Below are 25,373 nucleotides of genomic sequence, written 5' to 3' on the forward strand. Positions count from 1 at the left end.
AGCAAGGGATATAGTAGCAAATCTGTTATTTCACTAAAACCATTTAACTGTATCTCTAGTTTTTCAGAGACTAAAGGTTTAATTAATTTCTTTTTTGATATCTTCAATGATGATACCTTCATGCACACTGGAATATTGAAGAATCAACTGAATTATTTTCAACAACAAATCTTTGGTTTCTAGGGAAAAAGACAAATAAATTCAATTAGTTACCTTTAAATCATTGGGTTTTGGTAGGATAGAATAAGATATCTATCTTTCTCCAAGTCTAAAGCAGCACTGCCTGCAGTAGCATGCGTTAATCTTGTATAACTTCATTGAGATGTTTGTGCCTGTTTATTATTTTCTTGCTGACAAGAGGCAAACGGCCTGTACTTTTTGCTGCCTGGCCTCCAAGCAAGGTCCCCATTTAATTTTCTGATGGCAGGAGAAGACCTGGTGCATCTCTCTTGGATCTATACTCGGTTTTGCAATAGTAACCCTTCCCTAGTCAAATGAAAACACCCTCAAGATCACTTCAAGAAAGAGGTTTTCTTCTGATTTATACATAGGACAATCATTGCCATTAGAGTAGAATTTTTCAAAATTCTTTTCTAAATGTCAATATTTATCATAATAAATAGATATTTTAACCACAAAGACTTAGAGTGGCTTTTTCACAATATCTTTATATATGATCCTGTTTCCTGCAACTAAATAACTAGGCATTTACACATTAGTGATATCTATATTTAGTATGACCTAACAAATTAGCATGTTACATATTAGAACTAATATCAGTTTTATCCCTCTCTACTTCTCCATAGGTGTTGCCTTGGACTTTAGTAGTCTCCAAATTTTTGTTATAAGATACTGACATTTTCAAACACTAAGGTCCCTATCCAAGACTGCCTTGCATCTGGTTCTCATATGATTAGTTATACCTCTGAAACCAGTATGAGGTTATAAAGAGTGAAGGCTTATACAGAGATTGTATAACCTTTGTAACTAAGGTAGGTATTTTCCTTTCTCTCAAAGCTTTTACCAAATAACTTAAAGCTGCCAAGCGACACTGCTTTCCATTTCAGTGTGGTCTACTTGAGACTGAATTTGGATATCACTCTATGGCTGTTGACCTATCATGTGCTCTCCCTCATCTTCATTTCACATGTTCTGCTTCATGGATCAATATTCCTGTCTGGTCATAGCATTTGATATTTTAGTAAAAATGTCCCTAGCATGCTAACTGACACATTCATCTTTAGGTGAACCTAAAAGAAACATTTGTCTACATTGTCCTCTATATATCCTATCTTTATCTCAAGTACTATCTAAGGACTAAAGCTAAATAAGAATTTAAGTCATTCGTATCTGTCAAAGACTTTTCTGTCTCTGAAATATTAAAACAAATCATGTGTCTCAGCAAAATTATTGAAGTTCAAAGCCAGACTATAATAATCTTTATAGTTGGGGTTTTATAAACAAGTTATTAAAAACATTGTAACATGTATATGTAAACACTCTAATACACAAAGTAGAAAATCATGATATCTATACCTCAGCATTATATCAGTTAAAATATTAATTTCCTGTTGCGTTCACCTTATGTCCTAAAAATAAAAATTCTATTATTTATAGCTGAGTTAATCACCACAAATTATCCATACCGTATGCTCATGTACACTTTTCTACTCCTCTGTTCACAGACATCAAATATAATCTTCTTCATGGCCACTTTAGATTGAGTTATGTCAAAATTTTATATCTAGAATACTGGTTCATTTGTGATCCTTAAAGGTTTTTTTCTGAAGAATCTGTGTCAGAAAATTCCAACCAATTTTCTTCCATGTAATTAAACTAATTGACTCAATAATTTATCTATAAAATATTTCTGGTGGTTGTTGAACAAAGTCTTTTCTTGAACACATATTGACATAGAGTTGGACTATTTAACATACCCATCAGAAGAACTTTAACTGATATCTGTTTTTGGAGTAAGTAGGTACAATATCGCAAAATTTTCTTTGTCTTTCTCAGTAAAAAGTGTAGTACAAAAGCAGGTATTTCAGCCATTTTCTAACAAGTATTAGATAATAAAGATTGTAGAGGAATTCCCTGGCTGTAATGCTCATATTCATTGAATTGTTCTATATTCAACTCTAAAATCTGTTACCATTTTTAATTTTTCTATTTAAAAAAATTAAAATGCAGGTGATGTCCATGGTTTGGTAGATCCTCTATATATTTATCCTCTTATGGAACTTGTACGAAATGATTAAAGCTGCTATCATATTTCTTTAGTCAGGTGCTATTGATTTAAACATAGAGGCTTTTTTTTTATTACGTATTTTCTTCAATTACATTTCCAATGCTATCCCAAAAGTCCCCCCCCCACTCCCCTACCCACCTATTCCCATTTTTTGGCCCTGGCATTCCCCTGTACTGGGGCATATAACATTTGCCTGACCAATGGGCCTCTATTTCCAGTGATGGCCGACTAGGTCATCTTTTAATACATATGCAGCTAGAGTCAAGAGCTCTGGGGTACTGGTTAGTTCATAATGTTGTTCCTCCGATAGGGTTGCAGATCTCTTTAGGTCCTTGGATACTTTCTCTAGCTCCTCCATTGGGGGCCCTGTGATCCATCCAATAGTTGACTGTGAGCATCCACTTCTGTGTTTGCTAGGCCCCGGCATAGTCTCACAAGGGACAGCTATATCACCGTCATTGTATAGAGGCTTGTGAGGTAACCATTTTCAGAGTTGAGCTCTTGGCATTTCCATCATAGCTCCTCCTTTTGCATGGAAACACTGCTCCTGTTATGTCTTATGATTAAAACCATTAGCAAAGTCTAGGGTTGCTTTTCATGAGATATAGCAATGTCTACCACTAGAGCATAGAAAATATCATCTTTAATTTCATCAATAGCTTTAATCATAGTAATATTAACCATGTACCCCACTGTTGCAAAAAATACCTTCCACATAAATTTATGGGCCAAGCATCAACATAAGTCCCAAATTTCACCTTTTATCTTCTACTCTCAAATATTTAACTCCCCATAACATACTTTTGATCTTTGATAACTTAGGACTTATTATTACATGATTATAAACCTTTTAAAGGGGCCACTCTGAGTTCTAAGAATTCTGTGAAATCCTAGTTACCTCCTATTTCCACCAAGTTTCTGAATACAATACCATTTACTTGCAATTTTAATTTTGGCCTTGGATCTCTAACAAATGAAAAGTAACACTCTATTTTATACTTCCAAACATTCCTGTTGTTTCCCCTGGATTAGTTTTTCCTGAGTGCAGGGAAATATTAGCAGCTGGGCACTTTCACTAATGCCATTAAGCCTTTTCTTTAGTTTTCCAGAGACCAAAGTTTTAATTTCTGTTTTCTTAACCTCAATGAAGATTCCTTGATTCACACTGGAATTTTGAATAATCAACTGAATTATCAACAAAAGCTGGACTTTTGTTTCTAAGGGCAAAGGACAATAAATTCAATTCCTGATTTTCATATCATAGAATTTTATTAGTAAAGAGTAAGATATTTACCTTATCCAAAGTGTAGAGCAGCACTGGCAGCAGTAGCATGCATTAGATTTGTAAAACTTCACAGAGTTTTCTGCCTGCTTATTCTTTTTTGGCTGACAAGAGGAAAATGGCCAGTATTTTTGCTCTGTGCCCTCCAACTAGGTCCCCATTTCATTTACTGATAGCAGGAAAAGTCCTGGTGTACCTTTCTTGGATCTACACTCACCTTTCCAATAGTAACCCTTCCCTCATCAAATGAACACACCCTCAAAACTACTTGGAATTAGAAGTTTTTTTTTTTTTTCTGATTTATACCTAGGTCAATCATTACCCTTAGAGTTTACTTGTTCACAATTATGTTCCTAATGACTAAATTGCCGACAATAAAAGTAGCACATATTTTAAGAACAGAAGCCTTGATCAGATTGTTCATAATGTCTTTGTCTATGATCCTGTTTTCTCTAACTGTATCAGTAGGCATTTACACATTAGTGATCTGTAGGTATTAGATGACCTAGCAAATTAGCATATTACATATCAGAACCAATATCAGTTTTATCCCTCTTTGCTTGTCCATAGGTGGTTCCTAGGCCTTTAGTTGTCTACTAACGTTTTTTGCCATAATATATTCATAATTTCAAACACCAGTGCCCTTATCCTAACTTGCCTTGAATCTGGTTCTCATGTAATTAGGTTTACCACTGAATCCAATATAAGGTTATAATAATTGAAGGCTTCTACAGAGCTTGTATAATCTTCATAAATAATGTGCAAATAATGCTTGCTCCCAAAGCTTTTCTCCAAGAACTTAAATATACAAAGCAAAATTGTTTTTCCACTTCAGGATGGTTCAATTGAGTTTGAATTTGGATAGCAGAGTATAGGACTTGAAATAACAACTGCTCTCTCAGTATCTTTATTCCATTTGGTCTGCTTCATGTATTAATATTAACAGCTGGTAAATATCATGTGATATTTTAGTGTAATTGTCCCTATAATAACAGTTGTCACATTCATCTTCGGTATACCTAGCAAACCATTTTGTCTACTTTGTCCTCTATATATCTCATCTTTATTACATCAACTTTTTAAGAACTCAACCTAACAACAATGTAAATCATAAATATATATCAAAGCCATTTCAACCCCAAATGTCAGGTCATTGCATGGGGCATGGCACAACTAGGGAAGTTCAATTCCAATTATCTTTAAATTTGTGGTTCTATATACAACTTATTTACAACATTTTAACCTGATTATGCAAACACTGTAATCCACAAAGTTGAAAATCATGATATTTGTAGTTCAGCAGTATATCAGTTAAAATAATAACTTCCTGTTGCATTCAACTTATGCCCTAAAAAATTAAATTCTATTACGTATAGCTGAATTAAACACCACCATGCAACCAAACCATACTCTCATGTACACTTTTCTACTCCTCTGTTTACAGACATCAAATGCAGACTTCTGCATGGTCACATTAGATTAAGTAATATCAAACATTCACACCCAGCATACTGGAGTGGTTTGTGATTCCTTAAAGATTTTCTCTGAAGAATCTCAGTCAGAAGCTGCCAACAAAATACCATCCATGTAATAAAACTAATCAATTAGAGAATTTATATGTAAATTATGTCTGGTTGTTATTGCATAATGCCTTTCATGCACGAATATTGACATAGATTTGACTATTTAACATTCCCATAGAAGACCTTTCCTCTGGTATATGTTTATGTGGTAATTATGTACAATAGAGAAAATTTTCTTTGTCTTTCTCAATACAAAGGGTAGTAAAAAAGCATTTGTTTTCATCATTCTTACCAAGTATTAGGTAATAAAGTTTGTAGAGGTATTCCATGGCTGAAATGCTCTTATTCATTGAATTATTCTATTCTCACCTCTAACACCTATTACCATTTTCTGTTTTTCCTTTTTTATTTAAAAACAGATGCATGGGATATCCAGTGTTTGGCAGAGTCCACTATATATTTTTACTCTAGCTGTACTTGTTCCTGTGGATAAAGCTCCTATCATATTTATTTTTTCAAGTGCTATTGATTTTTCCATAAAGCCTGGTGATATAACCATTATCAGAGAAGAGCTCTTAGCATTTCTGGCATGGCTCCTCCTTTAATTTGAAAACTCTGTTCCTGTTATATCTTGTGATTGAAGAAATGGCAAAGCCTAGGGTTACATTTAATGTGATATATCAACATCTTCCCCCATAGGATCCACAGTATCACCCTAAATTTCATCGACGGCTAAGTCTTGAATCAAAATAATATTAACAGTGTGCCTTATTGTTGTAAAAAATCACTTTCCCATAAATTTAGTTAAGTCATTCAAATAAGGTAGCAATGATCACATTTAACCTTTTTGTTTGTTTGTTTGTTTGTTTTTTGTTTTTGTTTTTTTCAAGACAGGTTTTCTCTGTGTAGTCCTGGCTGTACTGGAATTCACTCTTTAGAACAGGCTCGAACTCAGAAATTCTCCTGCCTCTGCCTCCCAAGTGCTGGGATTAAATGCGTGTGCCATCATGCCCGGCCACATTTTACCTTTTACTCTCACACATGCAACTCCTAATATACTTTTTAAATCTATGATAACTTACCTCTTCCTGTGAACTGAGTATAAACCCTTTAAAGGAGCAATTCTGATTTTTAAGATTTGGTAGGACCTAGGAGAGAAAGTGGACAGGAGAGGCAAGGAGAGTGTGCTGTGAGGGAACATGTGATTGATTTGGGTGAGGGAAAAAGACTGAAGACCTGAGGGCCAGCAGAAAGTATGGAAACAAGAAACCTCATACGATAGGGGGTTGGAGGGACCCTCGTGGGTGCACCATAGTCCTGGGAGGTGAAAGACGCTCAGGAATCAAATAGAGGCTGCTTGTATGAAAGGTGTGGCAGTAGGGAGAGGGAGCTTATGGAGCCCATCACCATCAGTAAGGCAGGGAAGCAACTGAGAAAGACTGTGTCCTTCCCACAGCCAAAACTCTGACCCATTATTGTTCCTGTCTGAGAGAATTACAGGGATGGAATTGGAGATGAACCTGAGGAAAAGAAGTTCCAGAGAAAGACCCAAAGTGGGATCCAGCTCAAAGGGAGGAGGCCTGAAACTATTACTGAGGTTATGGAGAACTCACAAAAAGGAAACTAGCATGACCACACCCCAGAAGACTCAACTGTGGTTTAAAAATGAGGTCCTGTGTCTGGCCTAGTGCTTGGGCCACTGGGTGAAACGGGCCTTAGGAATTCTTACTGGGCACACCCCATATATCTGCCGGGCAGGATTCAGCCTGGTAGCAGTCATTGGACCACAATCTTGTGTGTGTAGAGGAGCAATTTGAGTCCCCTGCAGAACTGTTGAAATTTGCTCCAGGTCCCCAGGCCTGCACAGAGGCCTAGGAGGACAGGTTCTTGCTTTTGGATACCAGTGATGCTGCTGGATGTCCTGGGAGAGCTGAGACTGGTGTGTGGGTCCCTGGGGTTGGCTCTAGCCCAGGGCTGAAGGAAAAGTGCAGAAGGAGGGCTCTGGCGTATTACTGTGAGGAGGATAGATTTTAGCTTGCTCTGTTGGCTGCTTGCCTTGGTGGAGTCCATGTCTGGGATTGCAGAGACCCCTTTTGTTGGAGGTTATAATCACAACTTTTTAGAGGAAGACCTGGCCCACTGCTCCAGCACAGCGAATCTCACTGAAAAAAAAAGGGGGGGGGAAGTCCTTGGATTTGGGGCATTTATTGTAGAAAGGCAGAAAGGAGCAGAAAGTAGGGAAGTAGAGGCCAGCATGGACACATAGACAGATGGGAAAGGGAATGCTGGGAGAGGGAAGCAAAACAGCAAGAATAAAATAGTAAGTCTAAGAGAGTAAAAGAAAGAGAGTAAGAGATGGAGAAGGGGGCAAGCAGCACCTTTTAGATAGGGTCAGGCCTACCTGGCTGTTTCCAGGTAAATAAGGGAGAGGCATACCTTGCTGTTGACAGGTAACAGTGGGGGTAGCATCCAGACAGAATACCAGGACCTTGGGGAACTGTCCTAGGTGACTGATGGCCACAGAATTATGGAGTTCGTACCTTCTGTCAGAAGCCTGCTTTCTGGGAACATGGCAAACTTCCTTCCCTTCCTTGCAAAGTTATCTGTTGGGCATCCAGAGTTTGAACCCAGTTCAACCAAAGAACAGGCTGCCTTTCATAGTCGAACACCCAACAAGCGTGTGAAATAGTCAGATGCAGATATCTGCACCCAACCAATGGACAGAATCAGCTGTCCCCTTTTGTTGAATTAGGGAAAGCTGTAAAAGGGTAAGAGGAAGGCAGATCCTTAGGAGGACTGGATTAATCTCAATTAATCTGGACCCCCATAATCTCTAAAACACTGGACCAACAAAAAGGCAGCATACACCTGCTGATATGAGGCCCCAAATACACATACAGTAGAGGACTCCTCTGATTTTATTCATTCAGAGATGATGAACCAAAGCATCCAGAGACTGGAGGCACCAGGGTGTTTAGAGGTCAGTTGGCATATGTGTTGGGGACATCCATATAGAGACAGGGGGTGGCATGGAGGTATGGGATTTGGAACAGTCTGAGGGTGAATGGGGTGTGGGTGAATAAAATATGGAGTGTAAAAATATTAATTAATTTAAAAAGATTTCTGTGACATGATTACATAAGCTCCTATTTCCAACATGCCTCCTATTTCAACACCATTTACTTGCAATTTTAATTTTGGACTCTGATCTTTAAAAACTGAAAATTAACACATTCTTGTACTTCCAAATACTCCAGTTGTTTCTATGGTAGTAGCTTTGCAAGAACAAGGTATATAGTAGCAGCTGGACAATTTCACTAATTCCATTTTACTCTATCTCCTCCTTTTCAGAGACCAAAGTTATAATTTTGCTTATGATATCTTCAATGATGATACCTTGATGTACACTGGAATTTTGAAGAATCAACTGAATTTTTTCCAACAACAAATATTTTGTCTCTAGGGAAAAAAGACAAATAAATTCAATTAGTTATTTTTATACCATTGAATTTGGTAGGATAAAGTAAGATATTTATGTTTTGCCAAGTCTAGAGCAGCACTGCCAGAAGTAGCATGTTTAGACTTGTATAAGTTCATGGAGGTATTTCTGCCTGCTTATTCTTTTTCTGGCTGACAAGAGGCGAATGGCCTGTACGTTTTCACTGTCTAGTCTCCAGATAGGTCCCCAATTCATTTTCTGATGGCAGGAAAAGACAAGGTGTGCTACTCTTGGAACTACACTCGTTGTTCTAATAGTAACCCTTCCCTCATCAAATGAACACTCCCTCAAAAACATTCAGAAAAAGAGGATTTCTCTATGATTTATACCTAGAACTCATATTGCCGATAGAGTTGAAATGTTCAAAATTGTGTTCCACATGTTGAAATTACCCACAATAAAAGTACCAGATGTTTTATAACCAGAGAAATAGAGTGGCCTGTTCACAATAACTTTGTACAAGATCCTGTTTCCTGCAAATGAATCACTAATCATTTACACAGTGGTGATCTGTAGGTACAGGATGATCTAGCAAATTGGCATATTACATATTAGAACCAATACAGCTTTCTCTCTCTCTCTCCACTACTCCATAAGTGTTACTGTGAACTTTATTGGTTGAAAAACTTGTTCGTCATAAGATATTCACATTTTTAAAAATCAAGGTCCCTATTAAAACCTACCCTGCATCTGGTTCTCATATGACTAGGTTTACAACTGAAACCAATGTAAGGTTTTAATTAATGAAGGCTTCTACAAATCTTGTATAATCTTTGTAAGTAAGATAGGAATTGTCTTTGTTCCTGAAGCTTTTCATTAAAAACTTAAAGCTGCAAACCCACATTGTTCTTTCTTTTTTGTTGTTAATAAATAATTTAATATCAAATAATTTGATAAATTTTTGGAAAAAAAAAAAAACCTTGTTTTCTTTGGCTATGGTGCCATTTCCAAGAATTCATCATGAAAAATGAAGTCATGAAGATTTTGTTCTAGCTATCTCCAAAGGACTTTGTAGCTTTGTATCTTTGATTCATGCTGTTACTTTCTTAGTATTGAATTTGGTAAGAGGCCACTTCTTCATTCAATCATCATGGCATTTCTATTGGAAACCAGTTGATCACACACTAAGTTGTTGATTCCTGACCCTTTATCTCACTCCACTGTTCAGTATGCCTATCTTGATGCCAGTGTCACATTGATTTGATTATTCTCGCAAATATTATTATTCCCAAATTAATTGATTTGAAGTTGACTCTTTTTTAAGATAAGTTTTCCTAATTCCACAAAAGAGGTTTCAGAAGTCTTTTCAGAATACTTCATTATTTCTGTAAATTGCCTTGGGTAGTATTGATATCATAAACATTCCAACCTATGGAAAGGGAACATGTTTTCTCCTATTGGCATCTTTTAAGTATGCTAGACTTTTTTATACTATTATTAGATAATTTATTTATTTATATTTCAAATGTTATCCCCTTTCCTAATTTTCCCTCTGAAAAGCACCTACCACCTACCCCCTCTACCTGCTCCCCAACACACCCTCTCCAATTCCTGGTCCTGACATTCTCCTATACTGGGGCATAGAGCAGTCACAGGGCCAAGCACCTCTCCTCCCATTGATGATCAACTAGTCCATCCTCTGCTACATATATAGCTAGAGCCACAATTTCCAGTGTGTTTTCTTTTAAGTTCCACAGTGTCTTTTGCCTTACAACTCTGGGGGTACTGGTTAGTTCATATTGGTGTTCCTCTTATGGGGATTCAGACCCCTTCAGCTCCCTGGCTACTTTCTCTGGCTCCTTCCTTGTGGACCTTGTGCTCCTTTCAATGGATGACTGTGAGCATCCATTTCTGTATTTGCCAGACACTGGCAGAGCCTCACAGGAGACAGCTATATCAGGCTCCTGTCAGTAGTCTCTTGTTGGCATCTGCCTAGTGTCTGGGTTTGGTGGTTGTTTATGGGATGGATGCCCATTGGGGCAGTCTCTAGATGCTCATTCCTTTAGGCTCTGCTCTGAACTTTGTCTCAGTAACTCCTTCCATGGGTATTTTGTTCCCCATTCTAAGGAGGAACTATGTATCGATACTATGGTCTATCTTCTTGAGTTTCGTGTGCTTTGCAAATTGTATCTTGGGTATTCTAAGATTTTGGGCTATTATTCACTTATCAGTGAGTGCATATCATGTGCATACTTTTGTGATTGAGTTACCTCACTCAGGATTATAACCTCCATATCCATCCATTTGCCTAAGAATTTCAAAAATTCATTGTTTTTAATAGCTGAGTAGTACTCCATTGTGTAAATGTACCACATTTTCTGTATCCATTTTTCTTTTGAGGGACATCTGGGTTCTTTCCAGTTTTTGGCTATTATAAATAAGGCTACTATAACCATTGTAGAGCAGTGTCATTATTATAAGTTGGAATATTTTCTGGGTATATGCCCTGGAGAAGTATTGCTGGATTTTCCGGTAGTTCTATGTCCAATTTTCTGAGGAACTGCCAAACTTATTTCCAGACTGGCAATCCCACCAGCAATGGTGAAGTGTTTCTCTTTCTCCACATTCTCTCAAGCAGCTGTTTTCACCAGAATTTTTGATCTTATCCATTATGACTAGTGTAAGGTGGAATCTCAGGACTGTTTTGATTTGCATTTCCCTGATTATTAAGGATGTTGAACATTTTGTTAAATGCTTCTCAGCCATTCGGTATTCCTCAGTTGAGAATTGTTTGTTTAGCTCTGTACCCCACATTTAGTAGGGTTATTTGATTTTATGAAATCCAGATTCTTGCATTATTTGTATATATTGGATATTAGTCCCTTATTTGATTTAGGATTGGTAAAGATCCTTTCCCAAACTGTTGGTGGCCTTTTTGTCTTATTGGCAGTATCTTTTGCCTTACAGAAATTTTGCAATTTTTTAAATATATTTTTATTACGTATTTTTCTCAATTACATTTCCAATGCTATCCCAAAAGTCCCCCACACCCTCCCCCCCGCCACTCCCCTACCCACCCATTTCCATTTTTGGCTCTGGAGTTCCCTTCTACTGGGGCATATAAAGTTTGCCTGTCCAATGGGCCTCTCTTTCCAGTGATGGCCGACTAGGCCATCTTTTGATAGGTATGCAGCTAGAGACAAGAGCTCTGGGGTACTGGTTAGTTCATAATGGTGCACCTACAGGGTTGCAGATCTCTTTAGCTCCTTGGATACTTTCTCTAGCTCCTCCATTGGGGGCCCTGTGATCCATCCAATAGTTGACTGTGAGCATCCACTTCTGTGTTTGCTAGGCCCTGGCCTAGTCTCACAAGAGACAGATATATCATGGTTATTTCATCAAACGCTTTCTAATGTATGCAATGGTGTCATCGTTTGGAGGCTAATTATGGGATGGATCCCTGGATATAGCAGTCTCTAGATGGTCCACCCTTTTGTCTCAGATCCAAACTTTGTCTCTGTAACTCCTTCCATAGGTGATTTTTCCAATTCTAAGAAGGGGCAAAGTGTCCACACATTGGTCTTTGTTCTTCTTCAGTTTCATGTGTTTTGCAAATTGTACCTTATATCTCGATATACTAAGTTTCTGGGCTAATATCCACTTATCAGTGAGTACATATCATTTGAGTTCTTTTGTGATTGTGTTACTTCACTCAGGATTATGCCCTCCAGGTCCAACCATTTGCCTAGGATTTTCATAAATTCATTCTTTTTAATAGCTGAGTAGTACTCCATTGTGTAAATGTACCACAGTTTTATGAGGTCCCATCTGTTGATTCTCAATGTTACAGTACAAGCCATTCCTATTCTGTTCAGGAATTGTTCCCCTGTGCCCGTATCTTCGAGGCTTTCCCCACTTTCTACTCTATAAGTTTCAGTGTCTCTGGTTTTATGTGGAGTTCCTTGATCTACTTAGACTTGCACTTTGTACAAGGAGCTAAGATTGGATCAAAATCCTATCCTTCTTCATGATAACCTCCAGTTCAGCCAGCACCATTTGTTGAAAATGATGTCTTTTTTCCACTGGATGGTTTTAGGTCCCTTGTCTAATATCAAGTGACTACAGGTGTGTGGGTTCAATTCTGGGTCTTCAATTCTATGCCATTGATCTACCTGTCTATAGTTTTACCAGTACCATGCAGTTTTTATCATAATTGCTCTGTAGTACAGCTTGAAGTCAGGCATGGTGATTCCACTAGAGGTTCTTTTATTGTTGAGATAAATATAAGTATAGCTTTTGCTATACTCAATTTTTTTTATTCCAGGTGAATTTGCAAATTGACCTTTCTAACTCTGTGAAGAATTGAGTTGGAATTTTGATGAACATTGCATTGAATCTGGAGATTGCTGTCAGCAAGATGGCCAATTTTACGATATTAGTCTTGCAAATCCATGAATATGGGACATCTTTCCATTTTCTGAGATCTTCTTTGATTTCTTTCCTCAGAGACATAAAGTTCTTATCATACAGATCTTTCACTTCATTAGTTAGAGTCACACCAAGGAATTTTATAATATTTGTGACTATTGTGAAGGGTTTTGTTTTTCTAATTTCTTTTTCAGCCTGTTTATCCTTTGTGTACAGAAAGGCCACTGGTTTCTTTGAGTTAGTTTTAGCTACTGCACTGAAGCTGTTTATTAGGTTTAGGAGTTATATGGTGGAATTTTTAGAGTCACTTATATATACTATCATGTCATCTGCAAATAGTGATATTTTGACTTCTTCCTTTCCAATTTGTATCTCCTTGATTTATTTTTGTTGTCTAATTGCTCTGTCTAGGACTTCAAGTACTATATTGAATTGGTAGGGAGAAAATGGGCAGCCTTGTCTAGTATCCGAATTTAGTGGGATTGCTTCAAGCTTCTCTCCAATAAGTTTGATGTTGCCTACTGGTTTGTTGTATATTGCTTTTATTATGTTTAGGTATGGGCCTTGAATTCCTGATCTTTCCAAGACTTTTATCATTAATGGGTGTTGGATTTTGTCAAATGCTTTCTCTTTCTCAGCTTCTAGCGAGATGAACATGTGGGTTTTGTCTTTGAGTTTGTTTATATAGTGGATTACATTGATGGATTTCCATATATTAAACAATCCCTGCATTCCTGGAATTAACCCTATTCGCTCATGAGGGATGATCGTTTTGATGTGTTCTTGGATTCATTTTTTTGGGAATTTTACTAAGTATTTTTGCATCAATATTCATAAGGAAAATATTTCTGAAGTTCTCTTCTTCTGTTAGGTCTTTATGTGGTTTTTATATCAGTGCAATTGTGGCTTCATAGAATGAATTGGTTAGAGTACCTTCTGTTTCTATCATGTGAAATATTTTGAGGATGACTGAAATTAGGTCTTCTCTGAAGGTCTGATAGAACTCTGCACTAAACACATCTGGTCCTGTTTTTTTTTTTTTATGTTTGGGAGACCAATAATGACTGCTTCTATTTCATAAGACAATATGGGGCTGTTTAGATCATTAATCTGTTCCTGATTTAATTTTGGCACCAGTTATTTGTCTAGAAAATTGTCCATTTCATCCAGGTTTTCCAGTTTTGTTGAGTATAGCCTTTTGTCTTTTAATGATGCTATGGATTTCCTATGGTTCTGTTGTTATGTCTCCCTTTTCATTTCTGATTTTGTTAATTAGGATACTGTCACATTGCCCTCTAGTTAGTCTGGCTCCTGGTTTGGTTGATTCTTTGTATATTTCTTTTTGTTTCTACTTGTTCGATTTCAGCCCTGAGTTTGATTATTTCCTGTCTTCTACTTCTCTTGGATGAATTTGCTTCATTTTGCTCTACAGTTTTTAGGTGTGCTGTGGTTCTTCTAGTGTGTGCTATCTCTAGTTTCTTTTTTCTGGCATTCATCACTATGAGTTTATTCTTAGGACTGCTTTCATTGTGTCACATAAGTTTGGGTATGTTGTGGCTTCATTTTCATTAAACTCTAAAAAGTTTTTAATTTTTTTCTTTACTTCTTCCTGGAACAAGTTATCATTGAGTAGAGTGTTGTTCAGCTTCCAAATGAATGTTGGCTTTCTATTATTTATGTTGTTATTGAAGATCAGCCTTATTCCATGGTGATCTCATAGGATGCATGGGATAATTTCATTATTTTTGTATCTGTTGAGGCATGTTTTGTGACTGATTATATGGTCAAGTTTGGAGAAGGGACCATGAGGGGCTGAGAATAAGGTATATTCTTTTGTTTTAGGATAAGATATTCTGCAGATATTGGTTATTCATAGCTTCTGTTAGTTTTATTGTATCTCAGTTTAGTTTCTGTTTCTAGGATCTGTCTATTGAAGAGAGTGGGGTGTTAAAGTTCCCTGCTATTATTGTGTGCTTTGAGCTTTACTAAGGGCTCTTTAATGAAGTTGGATGCCCTTGCATTTGGAGAATAGATATTCAGAATTCAGGGTTCATCTTGGTAGATATTACCTTTGATGAGTATGTAGTGCCCCTCCTTGACTTTTTTGATAACTTTGTGTTGGAATTCAATTTTGTTTGATATTAGAATGGCTACTCCAGCTTGTTTCTTAGGACCATTTGCTTGGAAAATAGTTTTCCCGCCTTTTACTCTGAGGAAGTGTCTGTCTTTGTCCCTGAGGTGGGTTTCCTGTATGAAGCAAAATATTGAGTCCTGTTTATCAAACTTAAACATCCAGCCTACTGGAGTGGTTTGTGATTCCTTAAAGATTTTCTCTGAAGTATCAGAAGTTGCCAACAAAATACCATCCATGTAATAAAATTAATTGATTGGGGAATTTATCTACAAGATATATCCTATGGTTATTGCGTAAAGTCTTGTCCTGCACAAATATTGACAAAGAGGTGTGTGGAGAGCTGTGCCGTGAGCAATTGCCATTATAAGATGGAGCTGGCTTCCACCGTGCCTAACTAGTAAACAAGCCTTATGTGCAAGTGCAAGAGTGAATTCACTCCCAGTCACTGCCCATCTCAGGGCATAGTAATGGGGTGATGGGTGAGCAACTAATCAGGTGCTGTCACGCCACATCAGGTGCTGAAACGAACGTCACGCTGAGGGCTATATAAGCAGTGCCATTTTCCGGGTTCGGGGTCTTCCTTATGTTGAAGCAATAAAAGCTTTGCCATAGAAGGATCCAGTTGTCTGAGTGAATTCTTGCCGGCGAGATACTAGCTCGGGCAAGAGAGGTGGTGTATTTAACAATCCCTGAAGAAGAACTTCCCCCTGATATCTGTTTATCGGTGAGTAGCTACAATAAAGCCAAATTTTCTGTGTCTTTCTCAGTATGAAATGTAGTTTTAAAGAAGCAAGTTTTTAAATCAATTATTATCAAGTACTCAGGTAATAAAGAAAGGAAAGTAATCCCATGGCACTAATGCTCATATTTGTTGAACTGTAAAATCCTCAACTCTAACATCTGTTATCATTTTCAGATTTTCCTTTTTCTAAAAAATAACAAATGCAGGGGATGTCCACAGTTTGGCAAACTCCTGAATCTTTTGTCTCTAGTTGCCCCTGTACCAGGTGATCAAGTTCCTAACATATCGATTGATACAGCCTCATGAAGTGACCATTTTAAAACTACAGCTCTTGGCATTTCAATATCAAGTCCTCCTCAAACTTGGAAACTCTCTTCCTGTTATGTCTTGTGATTGAAGAATTGGCAAAAACTGGGGTTGTTTTTCATGTCAACATCTTTCACCAGAGCATCTACAATATCACCCTAAATTTCATCAGTGGCTACCTGTTGAATCACAGTAATATTTACTATGCAATGCACTGTTGTAAAAGATAGCTTTCCCAGAAATGTATGGGCAAGTCATCAACATAAGGCCCCATATTAACATTTTACTTTCTACTCTCACATATTTAAATCCTCATACCTTTGTTTTAATTTAAATCTGTGATAACTTACTACTTCCTATGCATAGAGAATATACCCTCTAACTGGCCATTATGAGATATAAGATTTCTGTGAAATCATAGTTACACAAACACCTCATTTCACCATGACTCTTATTTTAGTACCATTTACTGGCAGTTATAATTTTGGTCTTTGATCTTTAACAACTGAACATTAATACATTTTCTTGAATTTCTAAACATTCTTGCTGTTTCTCCTTGAGTAGATTTGCCCTAGAGCAAGGTATATAGTAGGAACTTGGCAATTCACTTATACCATTACACTGTATCTCTAGTTTTTAAGAGACTAAAGGTTAAATTTCTCTTCTGAAATATTCAATGATGGTACCTTTTTGCACACTGAAACTATGAAGGATCGACTGAATACTTCCCAACAGCAAAGATTTTGTCTCTATGGTGGAAAAAGAAATATATACAATTAGTTATTTTTATATCATTGAATTTGGTAGAATACTGTAAGATGTTTATGTTTTGCCAAGTCTAGAGCAGCACTGCCAGAAGTAGCATGTTTAGACTTGTATAAGTTCATGGAGGTATTTCTGCCTGCTTATTCTTTTTCTGGCTGACAAGAGGCAAATGGCCCGTACTTTTTTACTGTTTAGTCTCCAGATAGGTCCCCAATTCATTTTCTGATGGCAGGAAAAGACAAGGTGTGCCACTCTTGTAACTATACTCATTGTTCCAATAGTAACCCTTCCCTAATCAAATAAACACTCCCTCAAAAACACTCAGAAAAAGAGGCTTTCTCTATGATTTATACCTAGGACTCATATTGCCGAAAGAGTTGAAATGTTCAAAATTGTGTTCCACATGCTAAAATTACCCACAATAAAAGTACCAGATGTTTTATAACCAGAGAAATAGAGTGGCCTGTTCACAATAACTTTGTATAAGATCCTGTTTCCTGCAACTGAATCACTAATCATTTACACACTGGTGATCTGTAGGTATAGGACAACCTAGCAAATTGGCATTTTATATATCAGAACCAAAACAGTTTTACCTCTTTCCATAAGTGTTACCATAAACTTTATTGGTCGGAAAACTTGTTCGTCATAAGATATTCACATTTTAAACACCAAGGTCCCTGTAAAAACCTGCCCTACATCTGGTTCTCATATGACTAGGCTTACAACTGAAACCAATATAAGGTTATAATCAATGAAGGCTTCTACAAAGCTTGTATAATCTTTGTAAATAAGGTAGAAAATTTCTTTGCTCCTGAAGCTTTTCCCTGAAAACTTAAAGCTGCAAAGCCACATTGTTTTTTCAATTTCAGCATGGCAGACTGAATCTGGATAGCAGAGTATTGCCCATGATGTAACAACTGCTCTCTGAGTATCTTGGTTATGCCTTATGGATCACTATTCCTTCCTGATAAATAGAATTTGATATGTTAGTGAAAATGTCCATTGAATGCCAGCTGTCACATTCATATTTGGATGAATCAAGCAAACCCCTTTTCTACTTGGTCCATTATATATCCCATCTTTATTACATAAGTTTTAAAGAACTCAACCTACATAACAATGTAAGTCATTCCTATATTCCAAAGACTTTTCTACCTATCAAAAGTCAAATCGTAGAATGGGTCTTGGCAAAATTATTGATGTTCACAGCCAGAATCTAATTACCATTATATTTGGGATTCTATAAACACTTTATTAAAAACATTGTAAACAGTCTGTAAATACACTTATTCACAAAGAGGAAAATCATAATGTCTGTAGTTAGGCATTGTTTCAGTTAAAATATTAGTTTCCTGTTGTATTCACATTATGCCCTAAAAATTAGAATTCTATTTTTATAGCTGAATTTAACACACTATAAATCTATACCATATACTAATGGACATTTTTCTACTCTGCTCTTCACATACATCAAATAGATTATTCTGCACGGACATTTAAGATTGAGTTAAATCAAACTTTCACATTTAGCCTAGAAGAGTGTTTTGTGATTCTTTAAAGATTTTCTCTGAATTGTCTCCATCAGAAGCTGACAACAAAATACTACCTATCTAATAAAAATAATTGATTGAAGAATTTATCTACAAATTTTGTCCTATGGTTATTGCAAAAAGTCGTGTCTTGCACAAATATTTACATAGAGGAGGACTATTTAAGATCCCCTGTAGACAAACCCCCCCCTCAATATCTGTTTATGGGATGAGTAGTTATAATGGAGCGAAATTTTCTCTGTCCTCAGTACAGAATGTAGTTAAAAAGCAAGTGTTTAAATCAACTATTTTCAAGTGCACAGGTAATAAAAAAGAAAAGAAAAGAATCCCATGGCTCTAATGCTCATATTTGTAGAATTATTAGATTCTCATCTCTAAAATCTGTTATTACTTTCATATTTTCTTTTTCTAAAAAATAACAAAGCAGGAGATGACCATGGTTTGGCAGACTCCTGTATCTTTTGCCTCTAGTTGCACTTGCACCTGATGGTCAAACTTCTAACATATTTTGTCAAATTCCATGGATCTATCTATACATCCTTGTGAAGTAATAATTTTCATGATACACCCATTACCATTTCAATCATGGCTCCTCCTTCAACTTGGAAACTCTTTTCCTGTTATGTCTTGTGATTGAACAACTGGCAAAAACTGGGTTTGCTTTTCATGTGATATATCAACATCTTTCACCAAATCATCCACAATATCACTCTAAATTTCATCAATGGCTATCTCCTGAATCACAGTAATGTTGTCCATGCAACCCACTGTTGTAAAAGATAGCTTTCCCAGAAATTTATGGGCAAGTCATTGACATAAGGCCACACTTTATAATTTTACTTTCTACTCTCACATATTTAATACTTCATATCTTCTATTTTAAATCTGTGATAACTTGCCACTTCCCATGAACTGAGGATAAACCCTTCAACGGGGCCATTCTGAGATTTAAGATTTCTGTGAAATAATAATTACACATACTGCTCTTTCCACCATGGATCTTATCTCAGTACCATTTACTTGCAATTTTAATTTTGGCCTCTGATCTTAAACAACTGAAAATTAACACTTTTTTTTTTGTATTTCCAAATATCCCTGTTGTTTCTCCTAGAGTAGTTTTGCCCTAGAGCAAGATTTATAGTAGGAGGTGGGCAATTCACTAATACCATTACACTGTATCTCTAGTTTTTCAGTGAACAAAGTTAATTTCTCTTTTTATATATTCAATGATGATACCTTTTTGCACACTGGAACTTTGAAGAATCAAGTGAATTCTTTCCAAGAGCAAATCTTTTTTCTCTGTCAGGTAAAGACAAAAATACAGTTAGTTATTTTGATATCATTGAATTTGATAGGATAGAGTAAGATGGTTATCTTTTCCCAATTCTAGAGCAGTACTTCCTGAAGTAGCATGCATTAAACTTGTTTAATTTCACTGAAGTATTTCTGTATGACAAGAAGCAAATGGCCTTTACTTTTCACTGTCTGGATGTCAGCTAGGTCCCCATTTCATTTTCTGATGGTAGGAAAAGTTCTGGTGTACTTCTGTTGGATCTACACTCATTGTTCCAAGAGTAACCCTTCCCTCATCAAATGAACACTCCTCCATGATCACTCTGACAAAGAGACTTTCATTTTGATTTAGATCCTAGGAAAATGTATTGCCCTTAGACTTGACTTGTTCACGATTGGTTTCCAAATGACACAATTTCTCATAATGAAAATGCCAGATATGTTAAGTCCAGATGCTTAGAGAAGCTTCTTCTCCATATCTTCATATATGATACTGTTTCCTACAACTGAATCACTAAGCATTTACACATTGGTTATATCTAGGTGTAATATGACCTAGCAAAGTAGCATGTTACATATCAGAGCCAATATCAATTTTTCCCCTCTCCAATTTGTATAGGTTGTGCCTAGGCCTTTAATGGTCTAAGAACATGTTTGTCATAAAATATTCACATTTTTCAAACACCAAGGTGCCTTTGAAAACCTGCTCTGAATCTGGTATTCATATTTTTAGATTTATCATAGAAACCAATATAAGATTGTAACCAATGAAAGCTTCTTCAGACCTTGTATAATCATTGTAAAAAAGGTAGGAATTTTCTTTGCTCCAGAAGCTTTTCCCTGAGAACTTAAAGCCACAAAGCAACATTGGACTTTCCTTTTCAGCATGGACAAATTGTTTCTGAACTTGCATATCAGAGTATTGCCCTTGCCCTGCTCTCTGTATGTCTTGGTTCTACTTGTTATGCTTTATGGATCAATATTCTTGCCTGATACATCAAATTTGATATTTTAGTGAAAAAGTCACTAGCATGCCAGCTCTCACATTCATCTTTGTATGAACTTGGTGTACCCCTTTGTCTACTTTATCTTCTATATATCCCATCTTTATTGCATTAAGGTTTTTTTGTTGTTGTTTTTGTTTGTTTGTTTTTGTTTAGTTGGGTTTTTTGTTCTTTTTCTTTGTTTTTGTTTTTGTTTTTGTTTTTTCAGACAGGGTTTCACTGTATAGCCCTGACTGTCCTGAAACTCACTTTGTAGACCAGGCTGGCCTCGAACTCAGAAATCTGCCTGTCTCTGCCTCCTGAGTGATGGGATTAAAGGCGTGTGCCACCACACCCAGCATGCATTAAGTTTTTATGAACTCAGCCTAAATAACAGTGTAAGTCCTTCAGATCTGTCAAAACCATTTCTACCTCTTAAAGATCACATACTACCATGGGGCTCTGCAAAATTAATGAAGTTCAAAGCCAGAATATAATAACCTTCATATTTGATCTTCTATTAACTACTTATTAACAACATGGTAACATGTCTATATAAACGCTCTAGTCCACAAAATGTAAAATCATGATATCTGTAGTTCAGAGTTGTATTAGGTAAAATATTCATTTCCTGGTACATTCACATTATGTCCTAAACAGAAGAATTCTGTTATTTATAACTGAATGAAACAACACCATGCATTCATACCATGTGCTCATGTACAGCATTCTACCCCTCTGTTCACAAACATCAAATATAGTCTTTTGCATGGCCACTTTAGTTGAGTCATATCAAACTTTCACATCCAGCACACTGGAGTGGTTTGTGAATCTTTAAAATTTTTCTCTGAAGAATCTCGGTCAGAAGCTGCCACCAAAATCGCATCATGGGCCCTTGGTCTTGCGAAGATCATATGCCCCAGTACAGGGGAATTCCAGGGCCAGGAAGCGGGAGTTGGTCGATTGGAGAGCAGGGTGGGGGGAGGGTATATGCGGCCTTGGGGATAGCATTTGAAATGTCAATGAAGAAAATATCTAATAAAAAATTAGAATTACTAGAAAAAAAATTGATTAGAGAATTTATCTACAAATTATATCTGGTCGTTATAACACAACACATTTTCTTGCACAAATAATGACATAGATTTTGACTATTTAACATTCCCTGTAGAAGACATTTTCTCTGATAACTAGTTTATGGTGTAAGTAGGTACAATAGAGCAAAATTTCTTCATTCTTCTTAGTACAAAGTGCAATAAAAAGCAGATTTTTACATCATTTACTCTCATGTCCATAGGTAATACAGAATGTAAAGGAATTCCTTGGCTGTAATGCTCACATTTGTTGAATTATTCTATCCTATGATAAGATATGTTACCATTTTCAATTTTTCATTTTTTGTTAGAATGCAGGGTATGGCCATGGTTTGTCAGACTCCCCTGTATGTTTTGCCTCTAGCTGTACTTTTTCCAGATATTCAAGCTCCTATCATATTTATTGTGGCATGTGCCATTGCTCTATCCATAAAGCCTTGTGAGGTAATAATTTTCAGAGGCAAGCTCTTGGCATTTCATTCATGGCTCCTTAGTTAAATTGGAAACTCTATTGCTGTTATGTCTTGTGTTTGAAAATTGTCAAAGCCAGAAGTTGGTTTTCATGAGATAAATCAATATCTTCCCCTAGTGTATCCAGAAGCAATTTCATCAGTGTCTATTTCTTGAATTACAATAATATTAACCATGTGTCCTATTGTTGAAAAAGATCCATTTCTCATAAATTTATAGACATGTAATTCACATAAGGACCCAACTTTCCCATTTAAACTTATACTCTCACACATTTAATTCCTCATACATTTTATTAATCTTTGATAACTTACTACTTCCTATGAACTGTGTGTAAACCTTTTAAAGGGGTTATCCTAACTTCTAAGTTTTCTGTGAAATCACAGTTACATAAGATCCTATTTTTACCATTCCTCCTATTCCAATGCCATTTACTTGCAATGCAATTTTGGCTTCGAATCATTAACATCTGATAATTAACAAATTTTGTTGTACTTTCAAACACTCCTGTTGTTTCTCCTAGAGTAGCATTGTGCTATAACAAGGGATATAGTAGCAGGTGAGTAGTTTCAGTAGACCATGTAACTGTATCTCTGTTTGTTCAGAGACTAAAGGTTTAAATTATTTTTTGTTATCTTCAAAGATGATACCTTGATGCACACTGGGATTTTCAAGAATGAACTGAATTCTTTTCAACAACCAACATTTTGTTTCTAGGGAAAAAGACAAATAAATTCAATTAGTTATTTTTATATCATTGAGTTTTGGTAGGATGAATTATGATATTTATCTTTTGCCATGTCTATAGCAGGACTGCAGTAGCATGGTGTAGATTTGTATAACTTTATTGAGGTGTTTCTGCCTGCTTATAATTTTCTGCCTGACAAGAGGCAAATGGTCTGTACTTTTCGCTGCCTGGCCTCCAGCTAGGTCCCCATTTCATTTTCTGATGGCAGAAGTAGTCCTGGTGTACCACTTTTGTTTCTATACTCATTGATCCCACAGTAAACCTTCCTTAGTCAAATGAACAGACCTTCAGGATCACTCTGAAAAAAGAGGGTTTCTTCTGATTTATACCTAAGACAATCATTGCCCCTAGAGTAAAATTTTACACAATTGTGTTCTAATGTCGATATTTGCCATAATCAATCAACAGATATTTTAACAACAGAGACTTAGAGCGGCTTGTTCACAATATCTTTATATATGACCCTGTTTCTTGTGGCTGAATAACTAGGCATTTATACATTGGTGATCTCTAGATTTAGTATGACCTAGCAAATTAGTATGCTGCACATCAGAATAAATATCAGTTTCCTCCCTCTCCATGACTCCATATTTGACACCTATGACTTTAGTGGTCTAAGAACTTCTTTTTCATAATATATTCACATTTTTCCAACACCAACATCTCTATACTAACCTGCCTTATTTCTGGTTTTATATGATTAGGTTTGCCACTGAAACCAATATAAGATTATAATCAGTGAAGGCATCTAAAGAGTTTGAACCAAAGAGTGTATTTTTTATTGCTCATACGATTATGGGTAATATTTTTCTGAATTGAGCCTGGGTGATTAAATTTAGATAGCTATAATGTTGAATAGTTCTATGCATCTTCATTTTTGACACATACATTTCACCTTTCAGCTTCCTCATAAAATTGGATTGCAATCACAAGTGTCAAAGTGGTTTCAACTTGATAAATACAAAGTCACTATAATTTCTTTGAAATGGTTTTGTTAGAAACTCCACTGAAGAAGCAGAGAATATTGCAAGAAGAAAAAAATGGTTAAATACATTGAGACATATCCACTCCCAGTTGCTTAGATGATGGCCATACTGCATATTGCAAGGGCACTTGTCAGAAAGAACTACGGCAAGAATGTACATGAGTCTGAGGATTTTATTTTATTGGCATACATGTATCACATAAACAGATAATTTTCTTTAAGATATTTTCATGCAAACATATAAAAATAATTTGATATTCATTCTGCACTTCCCCACTTCTTTTTTTCCTGTCGTTGGCTTCGGTATAACTCCTAGACCATCTTGTTACTCCATTAGTATCACACATATATTACAATTTACTCATATACATGTAAACTTTCCAATTTACAAAGTTGAAAATCATGATATCTGTATGTCTGCATTTCAGTTATAATATGAATTTACTTTTATTTTTTTCTCATGCCACAAAATATCAATTATACTATTTATAGCTGTATTAAACACCACCATGCATGCATACCATAGTCACATGTAGACTTCTACACTTTTCATTTGAAATTTTAATTGTGGTTGTGGATCATGAACAGCTGAAAATTAACATTTTCTATATTTCCAAACACTTCAGCTCTTTCTCCTGTACAGAAATGCCCTAAAGCTAGGGATACAGTAGCAGCTAGGCACTCCTACTAACAGCATTAAATTTTATATCAATATATTCACAGATCATGGGTTTAATTTCTCTTTTGAAATTAATTGATCATACCTGGATTCACACTTGAACTTTGAAGAATCTGCTGAATTCTGTCCAAGAGCAACTTTTCTCTTCCTGTAGGCAAAGGAGCATAAATTAGATTAGTAATTTTATATCACTGAGTTTTTGTGGGATAGATTAATTGTTTATCTCTTATCATCTAGATGAGCACTGCCCACAGAAGCATGCATTAGACTTGCATTGCTTCAGTGAAATAATTCAGCCTGCTTATTTTTTTTTGGCTGACAAGAAGCAAATGGCCTGTAGTTTTTGCTGTGTTGCCTTCAGCTAAGTCCCCTTTTCATTTTATGATGGCACGTAAAGCCTTTGATGATCTCTCTTGGACCTACATCCATTGTTCCAATGATAACATTTACCTCATAAAATGAACACACATGGAAGAGTAGGCTTTTTTTTTTATGCCTAGGATAAACATTGTCCTTAGAGATGCCTTGTTTGCAATTGATTTGCAAATGAGCAAATTTCCCACAATAAAAACATCAGGCACTTTGAGACCAGAGACCTATTGTACCTTATTCACAACATCTGTTCATTTGAGCATGCTTCCTGCCAGTGGACAACTAGGCATTTAGACATCAGTGATCTTAATTATAATATGTCCTAGTA

At 36.2% G+C, this 25,373-nt stretch overlaps 1 protein-coding gene across 1 annotated transcript in view; it reads right to left on the reverse strand.

Moving 5' to 3' along the window:
• Skint6 (selection and upkeep of intraepithelial T cells 6) overlaps nucleotides 1-25,373 on the reverse strand; it is a 482,358-nt gene that overhangs the window by 70,574 nt on the left and 386,411 nt on the right. The window contains exons 28-33 of the mRNA NM_001103199.1: nucleotides 24,759-24,821; nucleotides 22,912-22,974; nucleotides 19,657-19,719; nucleotides 16,789-16,851; nucleotides 8,450-8,512; nucleotides 117-179 (exon numbers count right to left, since the gene is read on the reverse strand). Coding sequence (NP_001096669.1) covers nucleotides 117-179; nucleotides 8,450-8,512; nucleotides 16,789-16,851; nucleotides 19,657-19,719; nucleotides 22,912-22,974; nucleotides 24,759-24,821 — 378 coding nt within the window. The remainder of the gene's footprint in view (nucleotides 1-116; nucleotides 180-8,449; nucleotides 8,513-16,788; nucleotides 16,852-19,656; nucleotides 19,720-22,911; nucleotides 22,975-24,758; nucleotides 24,822-25,373) is intronic.

The sequence above is a fragment of the Mus musculus genome, chromosome 4 (genome assembly GCF_000001635.26).
Source record: "Mus musculus strain C57BL/6J chromosome 4, GRCm38.p6 C57BL/6J".
NCBI classification, from domain to species: Eukaryota; Metazoa; Chordata; class Mammalia; order Rodentia; family Muridae; genus Mus; species Mus musculus.